Source organism: Canis lupus, chromosome 10 (assembly GCF_011100685.1).
Source record: "Canis lupus familiaris isolate Mischka breed German Shepherd chromosome 10, alternate assembly UU_Cfam_GSD_1.0, whole genome shotgun sequence".
Classification (NCBI taxonomy): domain Eukaryota; kingdom Metazoa; phylum Chordata; class Mammalia; order Carnivora; family Canidae; genus Canis; species Canis lupus.
The window spans coordinates 17,883,408-17,902,660 of record NC_049231.1 but is presented as its reverse complement, the minus strand read 5'-3'; the positions used below and the strand labels follow the sequence as shown (position 1 = coordinate 17,902,660).

The following is a 19,253-nucleotide window of genomic DNA, read 5'->3' as shown; positions in this document are numbered from 1 at the left end:
GAGGAGGGGCCGGGAGGAGGGACGAGGAGGAGGAGGAGGGGCGGGGGGAGGAGGAAGGGCGGGGAGAGGAGGGGCCGGGAGAGGAGGAAGAGGAGGAGGAGGAGGAGGAGGGGCGGGGTGGGAGGAGGGCCGACGGCCCGCGTGCCCCGGACCCCGCGGACTGTCGCGGGGACCCCACCGAGTGTCCCGGGCCGCCCCAAATCTTCCCCAGCCGCGCGCCGACCGCGCAGCCCATCGCGTCCCGCTGCGCAGGGCCCGTCCCGGCCAGGGCTCAGGGAACAGGGGTGAGCAAGGGCCCAGGCCCGACTCAGAAACGCCCCCGGGGCTGCATCGTGTGCGAGGACCATGGTGGGGGGTTGGGGGGGACGACCTTGGCGATGGCGGGGATGCAGCAGCGGCCCCAAGAGGGCCCTGCGCCCCCTGCTGCCCTTGGGGTCCCCACGTCCTGATGAGGCGCACCTGCCAGCGGGCGGCAGACGTCCGACTCGCTCCGGGGAGGCTGCGATTGGCTCACTTGGGGTCAGTGCTCACCCCGAGCCAACCTCGGCGGCCGTGGCGGGCGCACCAAGCGGTCACCCTGGGCCACGCGGCCTCAGGGCCTGTGGGGACCACCCCACTCCCGATGGCGCCCTGAGCAGAGAAGGCCGCTGTCCACTTCGGCAGCCTGTCTGACCACACTCGGCTGGGCGGCCGCTCTTGGCGCACCAGCCGCGGGGACTGGTGGGAGGGGCAGGGAGGCACACCAAGGGTCCGGGAAGCCAGTGCCCCAGTGTCACCTCTCCAAGCCGTCCACCAGCCAGCAGAGGGCTGCGCGAGGTCGGAGGTGCTGGGGTGCGGCCAGCGGAGAGGCAGGAGATGCGGGGAGACCCCAGAACCTCTCCTCGTGCTGTTCAGGGGGCGTGACCACTGCTCGCCAGGAACCTGGCCATGGACAGTGCAGGGAGCTCAGAGGAGCCCCGGGTCACACCCGCCCCCATCAGGCCTGGGGTCTCCTCCAGAGGGAAAGCCGCAGAGGAAAGTCAGCCGCAGGAGGGCCCGGCCCCTGGAGCACCAAGCACCAGCCCACTGCAGGCCGGGAGGAAGCGGGTGCCTGCACGGCCGAGCAGTGCTCAGGCCTGCCCACCCCCCAATCCGGAGGTGGAGAGCCAGCCTGAGAATTAGGAGAGCCGAGTGGGATCTCTGCAAAAGGGTTTATTGGCTTCCAGCCACGTCGGTGTAGCCCATTCCGGGCGGGAGTGTAGGGGAGTCCACACCAACGCCCCCAGGAGAGACACCTGAGGAGGCGCTCTGGGTCCTCTCTGCCTTATGAAGTGGCCTTCAGCAGGGGCTGGAGCAGACAAGGTGGGGGCCAGGCCGCGACCCCAAGCCTCACCCCCACACAGGCTCTGGGGCTCCTTGTCGCACCTGGGGAGGGGGGGACACTGCTCGGGGAGTCAGAGGCCAGTCCCAGGTGAGGCTGACATCCTGTCCAGAAGGTCCAGATGCTCCCCAAGGTGAGGCTGACGTGGGAGCCTTGAGAGCAGCGTAACAGGCCTGGAGGAGGGGGTCCACGAACGAGAGGTCTCCTGGGATGGAAGCCCCAGGCCAGGCCACGGTGATCAGCAGGATCCCCTTTCCAGTAGAAGCCCCAGCCACGATCCCCAAGGCGTCCTCACCACCACTCTCGGGGCCCAGGGGTCTTCACAGGGCTGTCTCCTTGGAGACCTTGGTCCCCAGCTGCCGGGGAGGCTTGAAGCTGAGCACTTCTTTATATGTGACACCTGGGGTGGGGTGAGAGAGAAAGCCACCATGGGAGAAGGGGCCTCAGCACCCCTCACAAGCGCCTCCTACAATTCACACCTGAGGGAAAGCCAGTGACCCAGGAAGAGCACTGGGCCCAGCTCACTGATGCTTGCCCTGACCAGCTCTGAGTCCTGGGAGGTGGCTCTTGGTGGGGGTGGGGAGAGCTCCCAGGCCCAGAGCACAGCCTGTTAGCACTGAGCTCGGGGCCCACCTGGTCCCCAAAACATCAGGGTCAGAAGTTGCTGCGGGAGTGCGGGTGCCACACACACAACTTCATCCCAGGCCACAGCCCCCCTCGGCCCCCCTATGTCCCCCCACATGAACTATCCACCCCAATGGGGCTCCTATAACCCAAACCCACTGCCTGTGGCGTGGCCAGGCAGGCCTGGGCCCAGAACCTGCTGTGATGAGCAGTCCTAAGAATAGAAGGCAATGTGTCTCTACAAGTCGAGCCACTCAGGACCCCCCAGAACACATCCCAGTTTCTGGACCCGGAACATCCACAGAAACTTAAATGAAAAGAATTGCCACCAAACACCTGGTGGTCACGTTCCCTGAAATGTGTGGCCGGAGCAAGCCATCCCCAAGGAAGGGAGAGGCCTGCTTTGCTTTCCCCCCGACCCGTATGCAGAGGGACGGGTTCTGCTCGGCCTAGCCTGGTGTCCCCACGCTCACCTGGCCAGGGAGCACCTGTCAGGGGGACACCGGTACTCCTCGTGCCCAGGGCAGGAAACTGCGTGAGGAGCAGGTGATCTACGGGGTTTGCCTGCCGCATGGATATGTCCCCCCACGGGTGCCCCCGGGCCCTCTGTCTAATCCTAACATGGGGCTCAGGCCACACAAGGAAGGTCTGCGTGCAGCTGGCTGCTCCCACGGAAACGGGAGGGAATGAGGCTTGCATTCCTGACTGGGGGCTCAACCACAAACAGAACACGTGTTCGCCGTGGTCTGCGGTAAAAGCAAAAGCTCTTCCCACAGTTCGTGTGGGTGGAGACCACGGAGAGGACTCTGTGGCCCGCGGTTTTCTAGTTATCTTTTTTAGCAACAGAAAGCTTTCATCCAACCAAACCAAACGCATAAGCATGAACGGGATGGAGCCCTGCGGGAGGCACCTGGCACACCGGTGGCTGAGGACCATGATTTGAGAAGCACCCCCACCCCGTGAGCAGCACCAAGGCCCCGGATCTGACTCAGAGCCACAACGGCCCAGGAGGCAGTGGCAACCACGAGCCGTGGCCAGACGGTGCTCGCCGCCGCCCTCACCCATGCCGGCCCCTGCAGGCTAGTCCCACAGCCACCAAGAGAGGGACACCGAGCCCAGCCCTTGCTGCCTGCTGTCCTGCAAAGCCAGTTCCAGCGTGGGTTGCAGGGCTGCAGCAGAGGCCCGGGGCCCGGGCAGGTGTCCCTGAGCCCAGCCTGAAGCTCAGCGTATGCCACTTGGGCCCAGAGCTGAGGAGTTGAGCGGGGGGCTGTGGTGGAAGGAAAGAGCCAGGGCAAAGCCGGGCGGTGCTGGGCACAGGCTTAGGTGGGTCGGAGCTGCTCAGTGGGACGAGGGGGCAAGGGGTGCAGAGAAGGCTGCTGCGGGGGGCTCGGCCTGCTGGCCAGACAGAGGGGCGTGCAGCTGTCTGGGTGGGAGGGGTCCTCAAAGGGACAAAGGGGAGCCGGGCTGGCTCGGTCCGTCGAGCGTCCAACTCTTGGTTTTGGCTCAGGTTGTGAGATGAGCCCCCATCAGTCAGGCTCCACGCTCAGCGAAATCTGCTTGAAACCCTCTGTCCCCCTCTGCCCCTTCCTGCCTGGTGCCCGAGCGCACACACTCTCACTTGCGCTCTCTTAACATGTAGATCTTTAAAAAGGAAAGTGGGGCAAAGAGAGGCCACCAGAAGTTCAAGAGGTGAGAGTGGAAGTCTGGGGCACAAGGGGGTGCAGAAGGGCCGCAGGATGGCCCAGGTCTCTGGCCAGCACTGGTGCCGGGCCTGCAGGGTAAGTGCTCACAACTGCCCGCAGCTGGGGGCTGCTACCCAGTTTCCAGAACTCTCCTCCGCACTTGTTTGTGCTGAACCCCCTGCCCGGAACGTTCTTTCATCCTTCAGCTCCGGCCAGAGGGCCCATTGGCCAAGAAGCCCCCTGCCCGCTGGCTGTCTGCTGTATTCCTCACCGGGCCTGCGTCCCAAGGTCGGGGGACCCGGGGCTATGAGCCCTGACCACCTGTGCTGGGCTCACGGGGTCCAGCCACCGCCCCTGCCCAGAGCCCCCCACTCACGCTTCCACTCGTCCAGCGTGCGGTCCACATCATCAAAGGACTCGTCGTACTTCTGGGCCTTGGGCTCCTCCTCCGTGTCCTGCAGGGACTCGAAGTACGGGTGGGTCAGCGCCTCGGCCGCCGTCACCCGCTGCTCTGCGTCCAGCACCAGCATCTTCTCCAGGAGGTTCACGGCTGTGGGCAGCGCCGGTCAGGGAGGGCCCAGGGCCCACTGTCCAAGTCACTGACCCAGCTCCCCTGAGTCCCATCCTACCCAGGGGGCTTGCGTTAGTCAGGATGGAGGCAAAATCCTTCTTCTGCAACTCGGGGAGGCCCTTCATGTAGTTCTTCGCCTTTTCAGGAAGAAAGGGTGAGGGGCCACGCCACAGCCCCAGCCCAGCCCCGCCGCCCACGCCCAGCTCCCAAGTGACCTCGGCACTCTGCAGCCTCTGCACGAACTCGGCGGGAGGCGTCCCTGTCACCTTCATGATCTCCTTCAGCTGGTCCAGGTCTGTGCTGAGGTGAGGAGCATAGCACGGGCCAGAGAGTGGGGCTCCCCCCAAGCTGGGGCAGCGTACCCAGCACCCACCCAGGCCCAGCCCGGCCCCCACATGTGTAGGATACGGTCACTGCCCTTGAACAGTGTCTTCCCCGTGATCATCTCTGCCATGATGCAGCCCGCGGACCAGATGTCCACTGAGTCAGAGGCCCCATGTCAGCGCTCGGTGGGCCAGGGAGGGTGGGACATGCGTGCGGAGGGACACAGACACAGCGGCAGTCCAGCCTTCCACCCCTCGCCCGGCTCCCATCCCTGCACAGCCGCCCCCCACGAGGAGCCACTGTGGGGCTTCCCCTGAAGAGGGGCAGCGGCGGCGCCACCTGGGAGGCCACGGCTGGGGGTGGTTCTGGGCAGCGCCCCACCTGTCTGCGTGTAGCGCATCCAGTTCAAGATGACCTCAGGCGCCCGGTACCACCGGGTCACCACGTAGCCAGTCATCTCGCTATCTGCCTGCCTGGCCAGGCCGAAGTCCAGGATCTGGTGGGAACCGGGAAGGCGGGGCCCGGGGCCCCCGGGAGTAGGTGGGCCAGCCTGTGACCCAGAACTGGGCACGCGGGGCCTCCTGCCAACCCTCCAGGACCCGAGGTCCTGGCCACGGACTCTCTGAGCCTCCCCGTGAGCTCCTCTGCGTGGCCAGAGCGCCCAGCCCCACTGACCTGGCTTCCACCACCCTCAGGAGCAGCGCCCCGTGGGTCTCCTTCCCTGCTGCTCTGCTCCCCGCTGACCCCGGGACCTGGCCAGCACATTGTAGAGGCCCCCTTGGCCCTACCCTGGCTCAGGCCTGGGGGCCTGGGGACACCTCCCGCCCTTCACCTCATGAGGTATGGCGTGTGCCCGATGCCCTCCTGGCCCAGACGGCGGGGGTTGGGTCCCTCTGCCTGAAGGCCAAGGGTAACCGGCAGATGGACAGGTGAGGAGACCCCCTGCCCCCCTCCTCCCCCCAACACACACCTTCAGCTCACAGTCCTCATTCACTGCCAGATTGCCGGGCTTCAGGTCCTGGGGACAGAGGAAGCATGGCCGTGCGGCCCCTGCCCCCGGGGGGGCACAAGGGCAGGGCCGGGGCACCTGAATGGGGAAGCAGCCACACTGGGCCAGCCCTGGCCGCAGCCCTTCCAGAGCGGGTGAAGGTCCCTGGGGACCCACAGCTGGCATCACACACACTCCCCACCGGACCCCAGCACAGGGGTCCTGGAGCTCAGGCCCCCCGCGCCTCCCTGCAAAGGAAGCTCCCACCAGGACTCACCCTGTGGATGATGCCGGCGGCGTGGATGTACTATGGGGACAAAGATAGGGTCCGCGGCGGTCAGCTCTCTGGGAGCAGCGTGCTCCCCAGCCCCAGCCTGGCCTGAGGGTGTCGCCCTCCCACACCCCCTCTCCCACCTTTAGCCCCTTCAGCATCTGGTACACAAGGAACTGGATTCGATCCTCACTCAGCTTCTCGTGCTTCATGAGCTTGCCCAGGTCAGTTCCCATGAATGGCATCACCAGGTAACTGAGAGGACAGGTGGTGCAGACAGCAGGTGTCGCACCCACTGGAGACCCCGGAGATCGCCCCGCAGCACCAGGCTCCACCCACCTGTCCAATGCCCCCCCGCAGCTCCTCCTCCCACCCAGCCCCAGAATGTCAGGTTCGTCAGGACCACACTGTGGTGCTCCCTGCAGGGCACATGGAGGCTGGGATCTGGGGAGCACCAGGGATCACAGGCAGAAGAGGGTGCAAGAGAAAGGAAAGCCTGCAGGTAGGGGCGGGGACGGCAGGACACATGGTCAGAGCGGCAGGCTGGGCAGGTGGAGGGAGAGAGACAGCGAGGACAGACATTTAGCACCTCGCCGGGACAGAGGCCTCTGGGTCCTTGACCTCTACAAGGTCAGACGGCGAGGAGCCTGTTCTCAGCCCTTCCCAGGCTCAGCCCCTGGCTTTCGGCCAGCCCGACCACAGTAGGAGCCCAGGGCGGGCAGCCTCTCGGGCAGGCCTCCCGCCGCCCCTCCCCTGCCTGCCAGCAAAGGTCAGCGGCTCTAGTTACAGGCCATGTCCGATGCCAGGGTCCCAGAGCACGGGACCTGCCAATGACAGATGCAGGCCCCACGCTTGCATGCCCAGCACTGGAGAGGGCCCCGCGCCAGGCGTGGGGGCAGGAGGCCCAGGGCCCACCCACTGTGCCAGGGCCATGGGTCCCGGGGGGCATGTGGCAGGGGGCAGACTGTGGTGCAGGGAAGGGACCCCCACTCGGGCTGCAGGGACACCCACAGACCAATGCGGAACCCGAGTCAGCACCCAGGAGCAACCCAACACTCCCTTGCCCTGAGCAGACTGCCCTGGGGCCGCACTCACAAGTCTGTGAAATCATCCAGGGTTTCATCAGGAGTGAACACGTCCAGCAACCCAATGACCTGGGGGGAGGCCGGAGTACCTGGTGGAGTGGGGGCCTGGCGGAGGGCACGGGGTCAGGTACACCCCGAGGCGGCACGGTGCCCCAGGTGGGAAAGCCCCCTACAGCTGTCCCCGTGTCCCCCCACTGTCCTACTGGCAGGACAGCCTAGCCCTGGCACACATGCCCATAGACACAGGCTATTTTTGAATGGTGACTGCAGGGATCCTCTGGGGGAGGGGCGGTCCCAAGTCTGGGTCGGCTCCCAGCCATCCAAGGCACTCCAGCCCCCTGGCCCTTCCCCCGCCTCTTCTCATGCCCACTGAAAACCTGACGGCAGGGTGGGACAGCCTCCCAGGGGAGAGCCAGCACCCAGCAGGCCCATCAGGGAGCCCTAGCTCTGCCAGTGAGGCCCAGGCAGGCAGCACGACAACCAAGGCAACGGCTAGACCCGGCCCCGCGGAGCCCCAGGAGGCCTGTACAGCTGAGTGGCCAGAGGGGCAGGTGGATGTGCCAGCGGGGGGACACCTGGCAGAGGCCAGGCAAACGAGGGCCGAGGCAGAAGGGAGGACACTTGAAGCGTTTGAGGAACACGGGGAGAAAGGCCAGGTGGCTGAGGCCCAGGCCAGGGAGTAGCCAAGGAGAGGCCGGAGGGAGCCGGGCGGGCCCTCGCCTGCCAGGTGAAGGTTTGGCCTTGATCCTAAGAGCTGCCAAGAAGGGGTTTAAACAGGTGCGATGCCTGCTGTGTGGGGACAGATGGGAGTGAGGCAGGGACAACTAGGTGACTGCGCCACCAGGGCCAGAGTCACGGGCACAGGGGTGGACAGAACATAGAGGGATGTCCGGTGAGGGGCCTGGGCCACCGGGAGAGTGTCTTGGCAAGAAGGGGATGGAGGGCAGGGTCCCTGAGGGTCAGGGGGGGTCTGTCACGTGGAGAGGGATCTGTGCCCCTGTGGATTCTGGCCTCAAGTAGAGGGAGGGAAGGGAGAAGGTGCCAGGTGTGGGCGGAAGGGCAGGACCCGGCCGGCACTCTGCCTCTCACGGCCTCAGTGTCCTCCCAGGGCAGCGGGGTCACAGTCAGCCATGTGCAGGGCACCCCGAGGCGGTGGCACCGGCTGCCAGAAGGTCAGGAGCTCAACTGGGATGGTGCAGAGGAGGAGATGCGGCAAGGGTGGGAGGCGACCGAGCAGGCCGCCCTGAGATCTTGGGGGCAGGAGCCGGGGGGGCAGCTGGGGAGGAGGCTGCCACCACAGGGAGCCAGCTGGGCCTCACTAGGGGAACCAGGAATTGGTGAGGTCGGGGCTGGGCTGGCGTCCCGCACGAAGGGATGTCCCCAGGGAGGCCCAGGGGCAGAGGCAGAAGTCTGCGTGAGTGAAGCACCCGCTGCAGCGCCATCGGCCAGGAGCCCAGGAGACCCGGGGCTCGTTTTCCCCCGGGGAACGGAGGCTGATGACCTAGAGCCGGACCATCCGTAAGGGTACCCCGCCCCCCCCCCCACCCAGCAGCCCTGAGACAGCCCGATCCGGGGGTGACGCGGGGTGGGCTGTGCAGAGGGCAGAGCTCGGTCGGGGAGGCCCCCCAGGACACAGACCGGGGCTCAGCAGCCAGCAATGGGCACACAGGCCGCGGCAGCACACGGTGCCCCAAGGGCAGGTCGGGCATCAAGGGAGGCCCTTGCGGGTGGGGCCGCACATCTGCCACCCTGGAGCGAGGCGACCCTGGGCCGGCCACCCGGCCTCGGCTCTCCACGGCCGCCCGTAGCCCCTGACCACGGGGCACTCCCCGCTCGGCGCCCGCTGGGCAGACTGTGGCCCATGGCCTGGGTGCAGGGGCGCCCTGGGTGCAGCTGCGGGGGATGCCCAGCCGGGCGATGGCGCCCCTTCCGGGACCACCGCGGCCTGGGGAGGCAGGGCTGGGCCGAGTGAGGGTGCCAGCCCGGCGAGTGTCCCCCCCACCTCGGGGGTGAGCCCGGCCCAGCCGCACCCGGGGGCGCCCACTCACGTTCTCGTGGCGCATGTGCTTGAGGAGGCGCAGCTCGCGGTAGGCGCGCTTGGCAAACAGCTCGGACTGGAAGGGCCGGTACAGCTTCTTGATGGCCACCCGGGCGCCGCTGCGGCTGTCCACCGCCGAGCTGCAGGACGCCCTGCTCAGCAGCCGCCCGCCGCGCCCCCCCCCCCCCCCCAGCCACCCGGCCGCCCGCGCTCACCACACGGCCCCGTAGGCGCCCGAGCCCACGGGCTGCAGGTCCTGGTACACTGCGCGCACCTCCCACGCCGTCTTGGTCACCTCTTGGCGGTAGAAGCCCCTGCGGGCGGGCGGCGGGGAGCTCATGGTGCCCAGGGCACCCCCCCACCGCGCCCCGAGCCCGGGACCGGGTCGCCGCACCTGCTCGCGCGCCTGGCACCGCGGGTCTCCCCTCCCTCCTGGCGCGGCTGTCCCGCGCCGCGACCCCCGCCTGCCCCCTGGCCCGGCCTGGCCCGCAGTCCCGCCCCCGCCGCGGACCAACCGGCCCCCGGGCCGCGCGCACGTGACGCCCCCGCCCGTCCCGCGGAAACCCGAGGAGGCGCGGGGGCGGGGGGGCGGGGGGGGGGGGGTGTGTGGAGGGCAGGGCGCGCCCCCAGAGCCCGAGCCCAGCGCGGTGTCTGAGCAGATGCCCCTGGGTCACCGCGCTGCCCCTCGCGGAGCTGGGCCCCCCTGCTGCACAGCCCGAGCTCCCCCAGTCCCGGCTGCAAGTCCCTGGCCACGGCCGGCCTGGCCACCTCCACCGTGTAACCCGGGCCCCATTCCTGTGTCCCCCTTGTCACCTGCCCACCTTGCGGGACAGCCCCTTCCCCTGGGGCTGATCCATCCAGGTCCCAGGGTGGGCCCCCACCCCCACCTCCCCAGCACCTACTGCCTGCATCCCCCTCTCCTTGGGGAGGAGCTGGTTCTGTCTCCCAAACTTAGGCTGCATCCCCAACACCCCTCGGTGTGACCACCGGGCCCCGGCGCCAGAGAGGGTGGTGGTGTAGGTCTCCCTTGGGCCCCCAGGCACACCCAGCTCCCTGCCGGCCACCTTCCACCCAGCTTACTCCCTCCTGACCATCCTGAGCCTGGCCTGAGCCTCCCCTCTCTCTCCAGACTTGACTCCCAAGGGTGAAGGAGGGCCCTACTTGGGCTCTCAGGGCCCCCCTGACCCCTAGGTGGGGCATCATCCTTCCACGGGTCTGGCCATATCCCGGACCGGATGCTCCTGGGGGACAGAGCCCCCTCCACGACCTGCTCAGCCCAGGGACCCAGGTCCAAGGTAACAGGATCCCCAGGGGCCCTCCCCTCCCTCTGCCCTGCCGGCCACCATGAATCAGCAGCTCAGAGCGGCCAGAGCAGCTTTCCACCTGGGCTTCCACAGGACTTGGAGACCAGCCAGAGAGAGCGGCCTGGGCCACTACAGCCACAATCACCTGTGCCCTTCACGCCTGGGGCCGACCAGGCAATCCCCCTGCCTCTCCCAGGAGCCCCTCGCTGGCTGCTTCCTCCCCGTGGGGGGCCCGGGGTATGGCAGGTGTCCCCAGGTGGTGCATCCCAGTTCTGCTCCCGTCCGCTGCCCCTCACCACGGGACTTGGTCCAACCTGGTCTCCAAGGGTTCTCCAGGACCTGAGGCCCAGCAGCCGCCCCAACCAGGCCCCTGGTGATCCAACTCCCAGAGGGTCTGCAACCCCCAAGACCCAGAACAAGGGCACGAATGTCCCTGACCCCTGCCCAGACCAGGACCCGTCCTCACCCGAGCGGCAGTGGGCAGAAGGAGCTAGTAGCTCAGGGTGTGTCCCGAGGGCTGAAGCAAGGGTTCCCTCCCCCCACCAATACGAAAGAGAGGAAAGGTCTCTTCCCCACCCTCCCCAGGGAGCGCCTTTGTCCCAGGCGGCTTCCCTGATCACTGAGAGAAGGGGTGGGCCTGCACGGGGACCAGAAGCTGAGCTGGCCCCATGCATTCCTCAGCTGGGCAGCTGGGCTTTATGTGTGGACGGCCGGACAGCTGTCATGCCCTGTCCCCGCTCGGAGCCCATTAGCCTAGGTGCAGACCCCGACACCCCCCGGCTCCCAGGAACAGGGAGGCGCTGTGCTGTATGCGGCTGCTTGTCTGACTGGAGACCTGAGCGACCTGGGCAATGCAGGGCCAGGTGGGGCCTGACCAGGGGGGCAATGCACAGGCTCAGCCACCCCGTCCAAGCAGCAGGGCACAGAGACTTGGGAGACAAGCAGCCTGAGAGAGAGAATCCTCTTTATTGTGAAACCCTGGTGCAGGCACTTGACGTCGAGACCTCTGCAAGGTGGGAGGTCGCCCCAACACACGCAACACCACCCCTCACGGAGAGGCCCCACGACGGAGGCCCACACCCCAACACATCTTGAACCGAGTCCTGTCCCAGAGGTTGCCAGGTCAGCCCATCCTGGAAGAAGGGAGGGCGAGAGCTGACCCCAGCTGCGGGCTGCAGGGCCAGAGGGGGTGGGGTGCAGAGGTATCAGCAGAGGCTTCCTCCTCAGCTCCGGCCAAGGTCCAGGGTCTGAGCCCGAGTGTGCAGCTCCCTCACAGGCTGGAGCCCCTGGGCCAACTTCGGGGGGCTCCTGGTGCCTGCTGCAGCCCCCGCACGCAAGGAGGAAGCCCTGGCTTTTGTTCACCAGTTGCCCCTTGCCCACGGGAGCCCCCGCACAGATGCCTCAGCAGCGGCACCCTCCCCCCATCGGGAACCGAGGAGGGGGATGGAACAGTACAGCCACCTCCCTGGAAGCTTCTTGCTGGTCGTGGCAGCAGCCCGTGGGCACCCACAGACACACCCGCCTGCAGGTGCCTCGACACGTAAATACCGGGAACACACAGTGGTGCACACGTGCCACTCACAGTATAGGGGGACACTTGGCTCCAGGATGACTCTGATGACAGCCTGTGGCCGTCCCTGCCCTGTGACCTTCAGGGAAGACCCTGCTCAGCTTTCAGGCCATGGGGCCTCAGCATCTCCCAGGGGCGCCCCACGCTTCCAGGTTGAGAAGGTCTGACAGCAGAGGCCTCCCCTAGTCTCCATAGGGCTCTGCCCCCGTGTTCCACACTTGCCCTAGACAGCCCTGTGGGACGGAGGAGAGCCCCTCGGGCATCCTGGTGAGGCCCTAAGGAAGACCCAGAGGGTCAAGAGGAGGCAGGAGGACCAAGGGGTTCCAGAGGTGCAGACTCCACCCGCGGCTTGCACACACACACACACACACGTGTGCATTACACGCGCACACAGACGGCCCACGAGGAGCAGTGTGTGGGCGGGATCCCAGGCTGGGGGCGGGGCTGTGGCCACGGTGCTGCGGCCCCTCGTGGGCATGCGGTGGGCTGAGGAAGTAGCCAGCATGCTCTTGCCCCCTCTGGAGCAGCTGGTGGCACAGGCTCCTCACTGCTCGATCTCCAGGCTGCCGGGCGCCTGCGGTGGCTCTGCGGGCTTGAAGCTGAGGACCTCCTGGTAGGTGAGCTCTGTGGTGAAGGGGACAGGGTGAGCCCTGCGGCCGCTGGCCCACCGCCCCGCCCGGGCCCACCACCCCAAATGCAGCCTCCGCCTCTGGGCTTCCTCCCGGGGTCTGCCCTGGGCTGCCCCCAAGCCTCTGCTGGACATGCTCAACCCCATGTCCACCTGCCCCCCCCCCGGCAGGAAACGGGCAGCCCCTAGCCCTCGGGGCCCCCCGCTCCACCCCTCCCAGCCGGGCCCCCTCGAGCCCACCCTTCCACTCCTCCACCGTGCGCTCCTTGGCCTCCACGCTCTCGTCGTAGGGCTCGGCCTCGGGCTCGTCATCGGGGTCATGGTACTGGCTGAAGTAGGCATGGGCCAGGGCGTCGGCCGCGCTGACCCTCTGGTCGCTGTCGAGCACCAGCATCCTTCCCAGGAGGTCCACAGCTAGAGCGGCCAGTGTGAGGGCGGTCAGGGGCACATCCAGGCCGAGACACGGAGCCCAGCCCGGCCCAGGGCCCGTCCTCACCCAGGGGGTTGGCTCCATGGAAGATGCTCCTGAGGTCCTTCTGGGGCATGGGCGGCAGGGACTGGATGTATGTCCGGGCCTGGGGGCAGCAGGAGGGGCCTGAGGGCGCGGCTCACACCCCGCCTCCCCCCCCCCCACCCAAAGGCAGCCCCGGGGAATTCGGGGAGTGGCCTCCGACGGCCCGGGAAGGTACACAGACCAGAGGTGCCCCCGCTTTGGACGTGGCAGCTCCGGCGCCTTACTTGGCTCTCGGTGCCCGCAGCAGCCCCCGTCCTTGGCCGCGGCCCCGTTTGCCAGAGCGCAGGGTTTACCCTCCCTGTCCCTCGCGCCAGGGACGCCTTCCCTGTCCACCTGTTTCTCCCCGACGGGGTCAGGCCCTGCATCGGGCTCTGTTCCGCTGGGACCCCTGTTTCCCGCGCGGTTGCTGGGCTGCTCCCCAGGGCGCCCAGGGCCTGGTTCATGGGGGCGCCGGGGGCTGCTGACTCACATGCTCCGAGGAGATCTTGGCCAGCACCTCAGGGCTGGGCGTGCCCACCACCTCCATGATCCGCTTCAGTTGGTCAATGTCTGCCCGGCTGAGGAAACGCCCTCCGGCCAGGAGTGGGCCCCTCCCGGTGCGCAGATCCCAGGCTGCCCTCCCGCAGCGGGCGTCAGAGGGCCCCGGCTGGCATAGTGTGGGGCCAGGAGGCAAGGCCGGCCAGAAAGGGCCCGTGCCCACCTCTGCGGAGCTCCACCTCCACCCAGCAGAGGGGGACCCGGGCTCACCCCCCTCCCCAACCTGGTCCAAGGATACAGTCATTTCCTGGGAAGAGGGCCTTTCCCTGGAGCAGCTCAGCCATGATACAGCCCACAGACCAGATATCCACTGTGGGGGAAGGAGTCTCCGTTAGTTTGCCTGCCCCAAGTCCCGCCCCCGCCCCCTCCCGAGAAGTAGGGCCGCGCAGACTGTGCCGCACCCTGGTCACACCCAGGCCCCCAACCAGCAGAGCCCTTACTCCCCTAGATACAACTCTGGGCAAGGGGCAGTTAGCCCGGGACCCGCTGCGCTCAAGTGACGGCCCCGGACCTTGCCTGGGCTCAGGTCTGGACACAGATGCCGCCCAGGCCCTAACGCAACATGTCTGCCCCGCCCGCGCAGGCCTCACCCGTCTGGTTGTAGTGCATCCAGTTGAGCATGATCTCAGGTGCACGGTACCAGCGCGTGGCCACGTAGCCGGTCATCTCCTCATCAGCCTGGCGGGCTAGCCCGAAGTCCAGGATCTAGGGCGACCCCCGGGCTCGTCAGCGCCTCCCTGAAAGCACCCCCGCACCGGCCCGCGGGCCCTCTCCAGCGGGCGGCTCACCCTGAGCTCGCAGTCCTCGTTCACGGCCACGTTGCTGGGCTTCAGGTCCTGGAGGGCAGGTGGGGCGTGAGCGGGAGGAGGGGGGCGCTGGGCCTGCACAAGCCCGCCCTCTCCGGCGGTGCACCTACCCGGTGGATGATCCCCGCGGAGTGGATGTACTGCGAGGGGGAGACCGTGGGAGCGTCAGGTGCCAGCCAGCACGGCCCGCCCCGCACCCCCCACGTGCGCCCACCTTCAGGCCGCGCAGCAACTGGTAAACCAGGAACTGGACGTGTTCGTCGCTCAGCGCCTGGCACTTGACGATGTTGTTCAGGTCGGCGCCCATCAGGGTGGTCACCAGGTACCTGGGAGGGGTCAGGGGTCAGCAGGCAGCCCCCACAATGCGCTCCCGAGCCCCGCATCAGCTGCCACTCACACTTCGCTGAAGTCCTCAATGGAGGTGGCCGGCGTGAACACGTCCAGCAGCCCGATGACCTGCGTGGGGACGGGCGTCAGGACTCGGCGAGGCGCCCTGGGGCTGTGTGCCCCGTGTGTGCCCCACCCCCACCCCGCTGACCTGCCCCGGCGCTCCAGGCTCACATTCTCATGCTTCAGATGCTTGAGCAGGCGCAGCTCGCGGTAAGTTCTCCGTGCGTGGATCAGCGACTGGAAGGGGCGCGACAGTTTCTTCACCGCCACCTTCTGGCGCAGCCGTGTGTCGTAGGCCGAGCTGCAAGGTGGGTGAGTGAGGCGGCGGGGTGGGGGCTGGCCATGCACCCAGGGCCCCTGCCTTTTTCAGAGGGCCCCTCGGGTGCACCACTGTCCATGTGGCCAGCCCGAGTCCAGCACCTGGGGAGCCTCTCCTCTGTGCCTCGTTCCTCAAGGGGCACCCACTCTCCAGTCCCCCTTCCCACACACATCCCAGCCATCCCAGGTCCCTGCCTGCCCCGCCTGGGACCCATGGGGCAGGATCTGGATCTTCTCCCCACAATCCAGCATGAGGCTGGGGGACAAACTCCACCAACCAGGTCAGGAAAACAGACATTGTGAACCATCCCCTTTCACCCCAAACGGTCCTCCTGCTCCCCTATGGGCCCACCACTCGTGGAGGCCCCCCCGGGTTCCAGAGCTACCTCCAGAGCCCCTGGACCCCCCCCACCTCTGAATATTCAAAATATGGATAAAAAGCTAGCTGAAAACGTTTACTGCGTTATTATTTCTAAGAGTGAGAAACTGGACTATACGAAGCATTCAGCAGAGGGTGGTGTCTGGACCCACAAAACATTCCCCTAGGCCCGCCCCACCCCCCAAGTTCCAGAAGTTCCACTGCACACCAGCTTCCACACCCCTCCACTCTGCACTGGAAACATCGTCTCCACACGCAAACGGCCTGTCACCGCTGGGCCCTCCCAGAGTTGCCGGCCTGGCCCTGGGGCCGCACTAGGCGTCCTACCTTTACAGGGACCAGGTCCTCACTGCTGCTCAGCCCTTCCCTCCCTCTCCTTTACCTGCACCCTCTAGAATTGTGCTTCCCCCAGGAGTGCATGCTGTCTACATGGGGAGCGGCTCCTGCAGCACCTGAGGTGCTCACGGGGCCCGGGGCAGGGGTGCAGGAAACCCAGTAGGTGTCTCGGGCCTCCATGCCCCTTCCTCCAGGCTGTAGCTTTTGGGGGAAGGTCCACGTCCCTTCTGGGGACACAAGCAGGGGAGTGGCCCCTCACGTGGGGCAGCAGATCCTTTGCTCAACTGTGTGTGCAAACTGAGTGACAAAAATGGGCACTGGGTCACAGCTTCACAGAACACGGGAGCCCAGGCGAGGGCCATTGCCTGCACTGGAGCACCGGCGCGTGCGGGCAGTGGGGAGAGACCCAGGGCTCCCCCGGGGAGTGTGATGCTCCCTAGGGACCCAAGCGATTCCAGCAAGACTCTATATTCCCCAGAGGCCACCTATGCACTGTCCTGATCCTCTTGCCTTTGAGGTCCGTCTTAGGGATGAAGACAGGCCCGAGGCTGGAATGCATAGGACAGCCAGCCTGGGGCCTCCCACACGTCGGCCAGTGACAACAGATGGGGGGACAGCAGCCCTGCTCCAGGCCCCAGCACTGAGCCCCTGGAGGGGTCAGGAAGTCCCCCAGGAGCAATGCCCCATCCCTAGGGGCTCCGGCCTCCCCATGTCTAAGACCTCCCCAGCCATCTGGCTGAGGCCTTGGGAAGGACCCCACTGGTTTTGGGGAGCACCTCTCAACATCCACATCCACACTCAGCTGGTCAGTATTGCAACTGCACTCCGAGTTCCCGTAAGCACCTTACCCTAAACCCCTCAGTGCCTCCCTAACCCTACACAGGTCTCAGCCAAGTCCCTTCCTCGCTCCCACTTGCAGACTGTCCTCGGGGGCCCAGGGACCAGGTGCGGGCTGTAGCCTGAGGTCTCCTGGTTAGAGCAAAAATGGAGTGGGGTGTAGGCCGACCCCACAAGTATGGTAGGGGGAGACGGCAGGCATCTCTGCTGGGCCCTCGGAGGGGGACGGCAGGCATCTCTGCTGGGCCCTCGGCCCCATCCAGAGTCTGAGACCCTTGGGAAACGGGAGGGGCAGGACCGGCCCCGGAGTTGGAGGCCATTGCAAGGGGAGGGGTCCTACCCCCCCCCCCAAGTTGGGTTCTTTTCTTTTGCAAACAGAAGTACTGGCTGGTACCGCACCTGCCAGACCCCGGGGTGCCGGCCCTTGCCTGGGGGCGAGGCGCACTCTCACGCGTGTAGGGCCCGGGGAGCCGCCCTTCCGCCGACCGTGACGCCGCAGGACCGGGGCCTCGGGGCGCTGGGGGGGGACGACCCCTCCCCGCAGCCCCGGGCCGCGTCCGGGGAAAGTTTCCTTCCGCCCCCGCCCCCATCCTCCGCGGCGGCCGGGATGGCCCGGGGCGGGGGCGCGCGAGGCCCCTCCCCACGCCGCGCTGCCGGCCGAGGGAGGGAGGGAGGGAGGAGGGGAGGGGGGAGGGGGGAGGGGGCGCGCCCCGGTCCCGCCCGCGCCGCCGCGCCCTGCCCGCCGCCCCTACCAGACCGAGCCGTAGGCGCCGGAGCCCACCGGGCGCAGCCCCTGCAGCCGCCGCGGCACCTCCCACACCGTCTTGTTGAGCTCCTGCCGGTAGAAGCCTGCGCGCGGGCCCGACATGGCCGAAGCGGCCGCCGCCCGCCCGCCCCGCCCCTGCCCCCGCCCGCCCGCGCCCCCGCCGGAGCCCCAGCCCCAGCCCGAGCCCCAGCCCCAGCCCGAGCCGCAGCCCGAGCCGAGCGCACGGAGGGCGGCGGGAGGAGGCGGCGGCGCGGGGCGGGGCCGGGGAGCGCGGGGCCCGACGCGCGGCTTCCTGCCCCAGCCGGGCGGTGTCTGGGCGGACGGCTGCCCCCCGCCCCATCCGGGGCCCGCACCCCTAACCCCTGCGCCCCGCCCCCTCCCGGGCCCCGCACCCCGCACCCCCTCCCGCACCCCTCCCGGGCCCCGCACACTCCCCCCCCGCCCCGCACCCTTCCTCCCGCACCCCTCCCGGGCCCCGCACCCCCCCCCCGCCCCCTGCCGGGCCCCGCACCCCCAGCCTCCGGCTGCAGCGCGCGCTCGCCGGGGCACCGCCCTGCCCGCAGCCTCAGCTCCCCGCCCCCTCCCCTGCCGGCACCGCGGGTCCGCGCACCGGCCCCCCCCACCCCCCGCTCCGGGCCCTGCACGACACCCCTGCGCAGCTGCATAGGAAACGCCGCCCAAGGAACCCGAACACTTGGTGGGACGTGGCCGTGGGGCAGGCAGGTGGGTGGCCCGGCCCCCCCCCGCCGCCCCGCCCGCGCCGTGGCCCGTGTCCGGGGCCTCCAGTGGCTGCGCGGCGGCTCCCGCTCGGGGCTGGCCTGGGCACCGCCGGGGGCGAGGCGCTGCTGGTGCGGCCCGAGGACCAGCCCCTTCAGGACCAGGGACAGCGGCAGCGCCCGGCCACCTCTGAGGTGCTGTACCCACAAACAGCTGCCCCCAACCGGGCCCCTTCGGTTCCCAGCTCCTCTCCTCCTAACCCCCTTCCGCCGCCACCTCTTGCGAGAAGCCCACCCTGACTTTCCCATGTCCTGCGCGGCTCCTCCGGGGCATCACCGCAGCTCGTTCCCTGTGTCCCCTCGGCAGCGCTGCCCGTCCCTCACCCCGAAGGGCGGCCTCGCCTCTGTCCGGTGCTGGGCTCGCGCACCTCTCCTTCCCCCTCAAAGGTGACCAGCACTGCCGGGTGACAGGTGCCTTCGGACGCGCGATGAGGGCGGGGGCAGGGCTGGCACCTCCGGGGACATGGCAGCCACGCCCTCTTCCAAACAAACCAAACCCTGAGATTTTATGTGAAATCTGCTGGCTTTAAATACCAGCAGCCAAATTAAAGCAAAGCGTTGTCAGGGCAGCACCGGGCAAACGTCACTGCCCGGCGCATCGGGACTGCAGCGTGAGCCGAGCCCCGCCCGCGGCCAGCCTGGCAGGACCCCGGCCTCAGTTTCCCCTCTGGGACCCCGGTGTCCCCGCCCCGCGGGGCGGTGCCTGGGTTTTGTGCGGAGCCAGTGCAGCTTCAGCTGAAGGCGGGGAGGGGGCGGCCTTTGTTAGCGCTGGGGGTGCCCCCAGGTTCCCATGGCGACAGGGCCCTCCTCCCGGCCAGCGTCCTGCCCGGAGGACAGAGCTCCATGGGAGGGACCCCGGTGGGACCCCTGCTGGGCCTTCCCACAATGCCATCCCGGCCACTGGCTGCAGGAGGTGGCTGCGGCCAGGTGACAGGCCTGGTGGCCTGCAGCGGAGAGCAGCGGGGAGCGGCAGGTGCCTCAGGTGGGAGCTGGGTCCCGGTGGGGAAGCCGCGGGGAAGATGCCGGCCCTGGGCCTCGGGACCCCATCCCGGTCTCCCCACTCCTTCGCTGTTATCCCTTGGTGTCCAAGGTCTCTCTCCTCTCCGTGTCCCCTCCACTGCCCAGGCCACCCGTAGGCCGGCAGGAGCT

At 68.0% G+C, this 19,253-nt stretch overlaps 2 protein-coding genes across 8 annotated transcripts; both read right to left on the bottom strand.

Annotated features, from left to right (window-relative positions):
- Positions 1-1,171: 1,171 nt before the first annotated feature.
- MAPK12 (mitogen-activated protein kinase 12) lies at positions 1,172-9,453 on the bottom strand. Of its 6 annotated transcripts, none has more exons than XM_038550135.1 (13): positions 9,338-9,453; positions 9,159-9,257; positions 8,954-9,083; positions 6,916-7,010; positions 5,964-6,075; positions 5,827-5,856; positions 5,532-5,579; positions 4,943-5,057; positions 4,646-4,717; positions 4,453-4,532; positions 4,296-4,374; positions 4,043-4,216; positions 1,172-1,760 (listed from the first exon to the last, which is right to left on the bottom strand). In XM_038550135.1, exons 3-13 carry the CDS (start codon positions 8,966-8,968, stop codon positions 1,681-1,683), a joined length of 900 nt encoding a protein of 299 aa, XP_038406063.1. In that variant the 5' UTR covers positions 8,969-9,083; positions 9,159-9,257; positions 9,338-9,453; the 3' UTR covers positions 1,172-1,680. The 6 variants fall into 6 exon arrangements, with proteins under 6 accessions (XP_038406063.1, XP_038406060.1, XP_038406059.1 ...); XM_038550132.1 differs by having other exon boundaries at positions 1,172-1,565; positions 1,656-1,760; positions 9,159-9,382; XM_038550131.1 differs by having other exon boundaries at positions 1,172-1,533; positions 1,656-1,760; positions 9,159-9,382.
- A 1,740-nt stretch (positions 9,454-11,193) lies between these two features.
- Positions 11,194-18,479, bottom strand: MAPK11 (mitogen-activated protein kinase 11). 2 transcript variants are annotated; one of them, XM_038550137.1, is made up of 12 exons: positions 18,340-18,479; positions 14,864-14,993; positions 14,700-14,758; positions 14,517-14,628; positions 14,413-14,442; positions 14,285-14,332; positions 14,087-14,201; positions 13,735-13,806; positions 13,429-13,508; positions 12,942-13,020; positions 12,686-12,859; positions 11,194-12,441 (listed from the first exon to the last, which is right to left on the bottom strand). In XM_038550137.1, the coding sequence occupies exons 1-12, from the start codon at positions 18,351-18,353 to the stop codon at positions 12,362-12,364; spliced, it is 993 nt and encodes a 330-aa protein (XP_038406065.1). In that variant the 5' UTR covers positions 18,354-18,479; the 3' UTR covers positions 11,194-12,361. The 2 variants fall into 2 exon arrangements, with proteins under 2 accessions (XP_038406065.1, XP_038406064.1); XM_038550136.1 differs by lacking the exon at positions 18,340-18,479 and adding an exon at positions 17,315-17,447.
- Between the last annotated feature and the right edge of the window lie 774 nt (positions 18,480-19,253).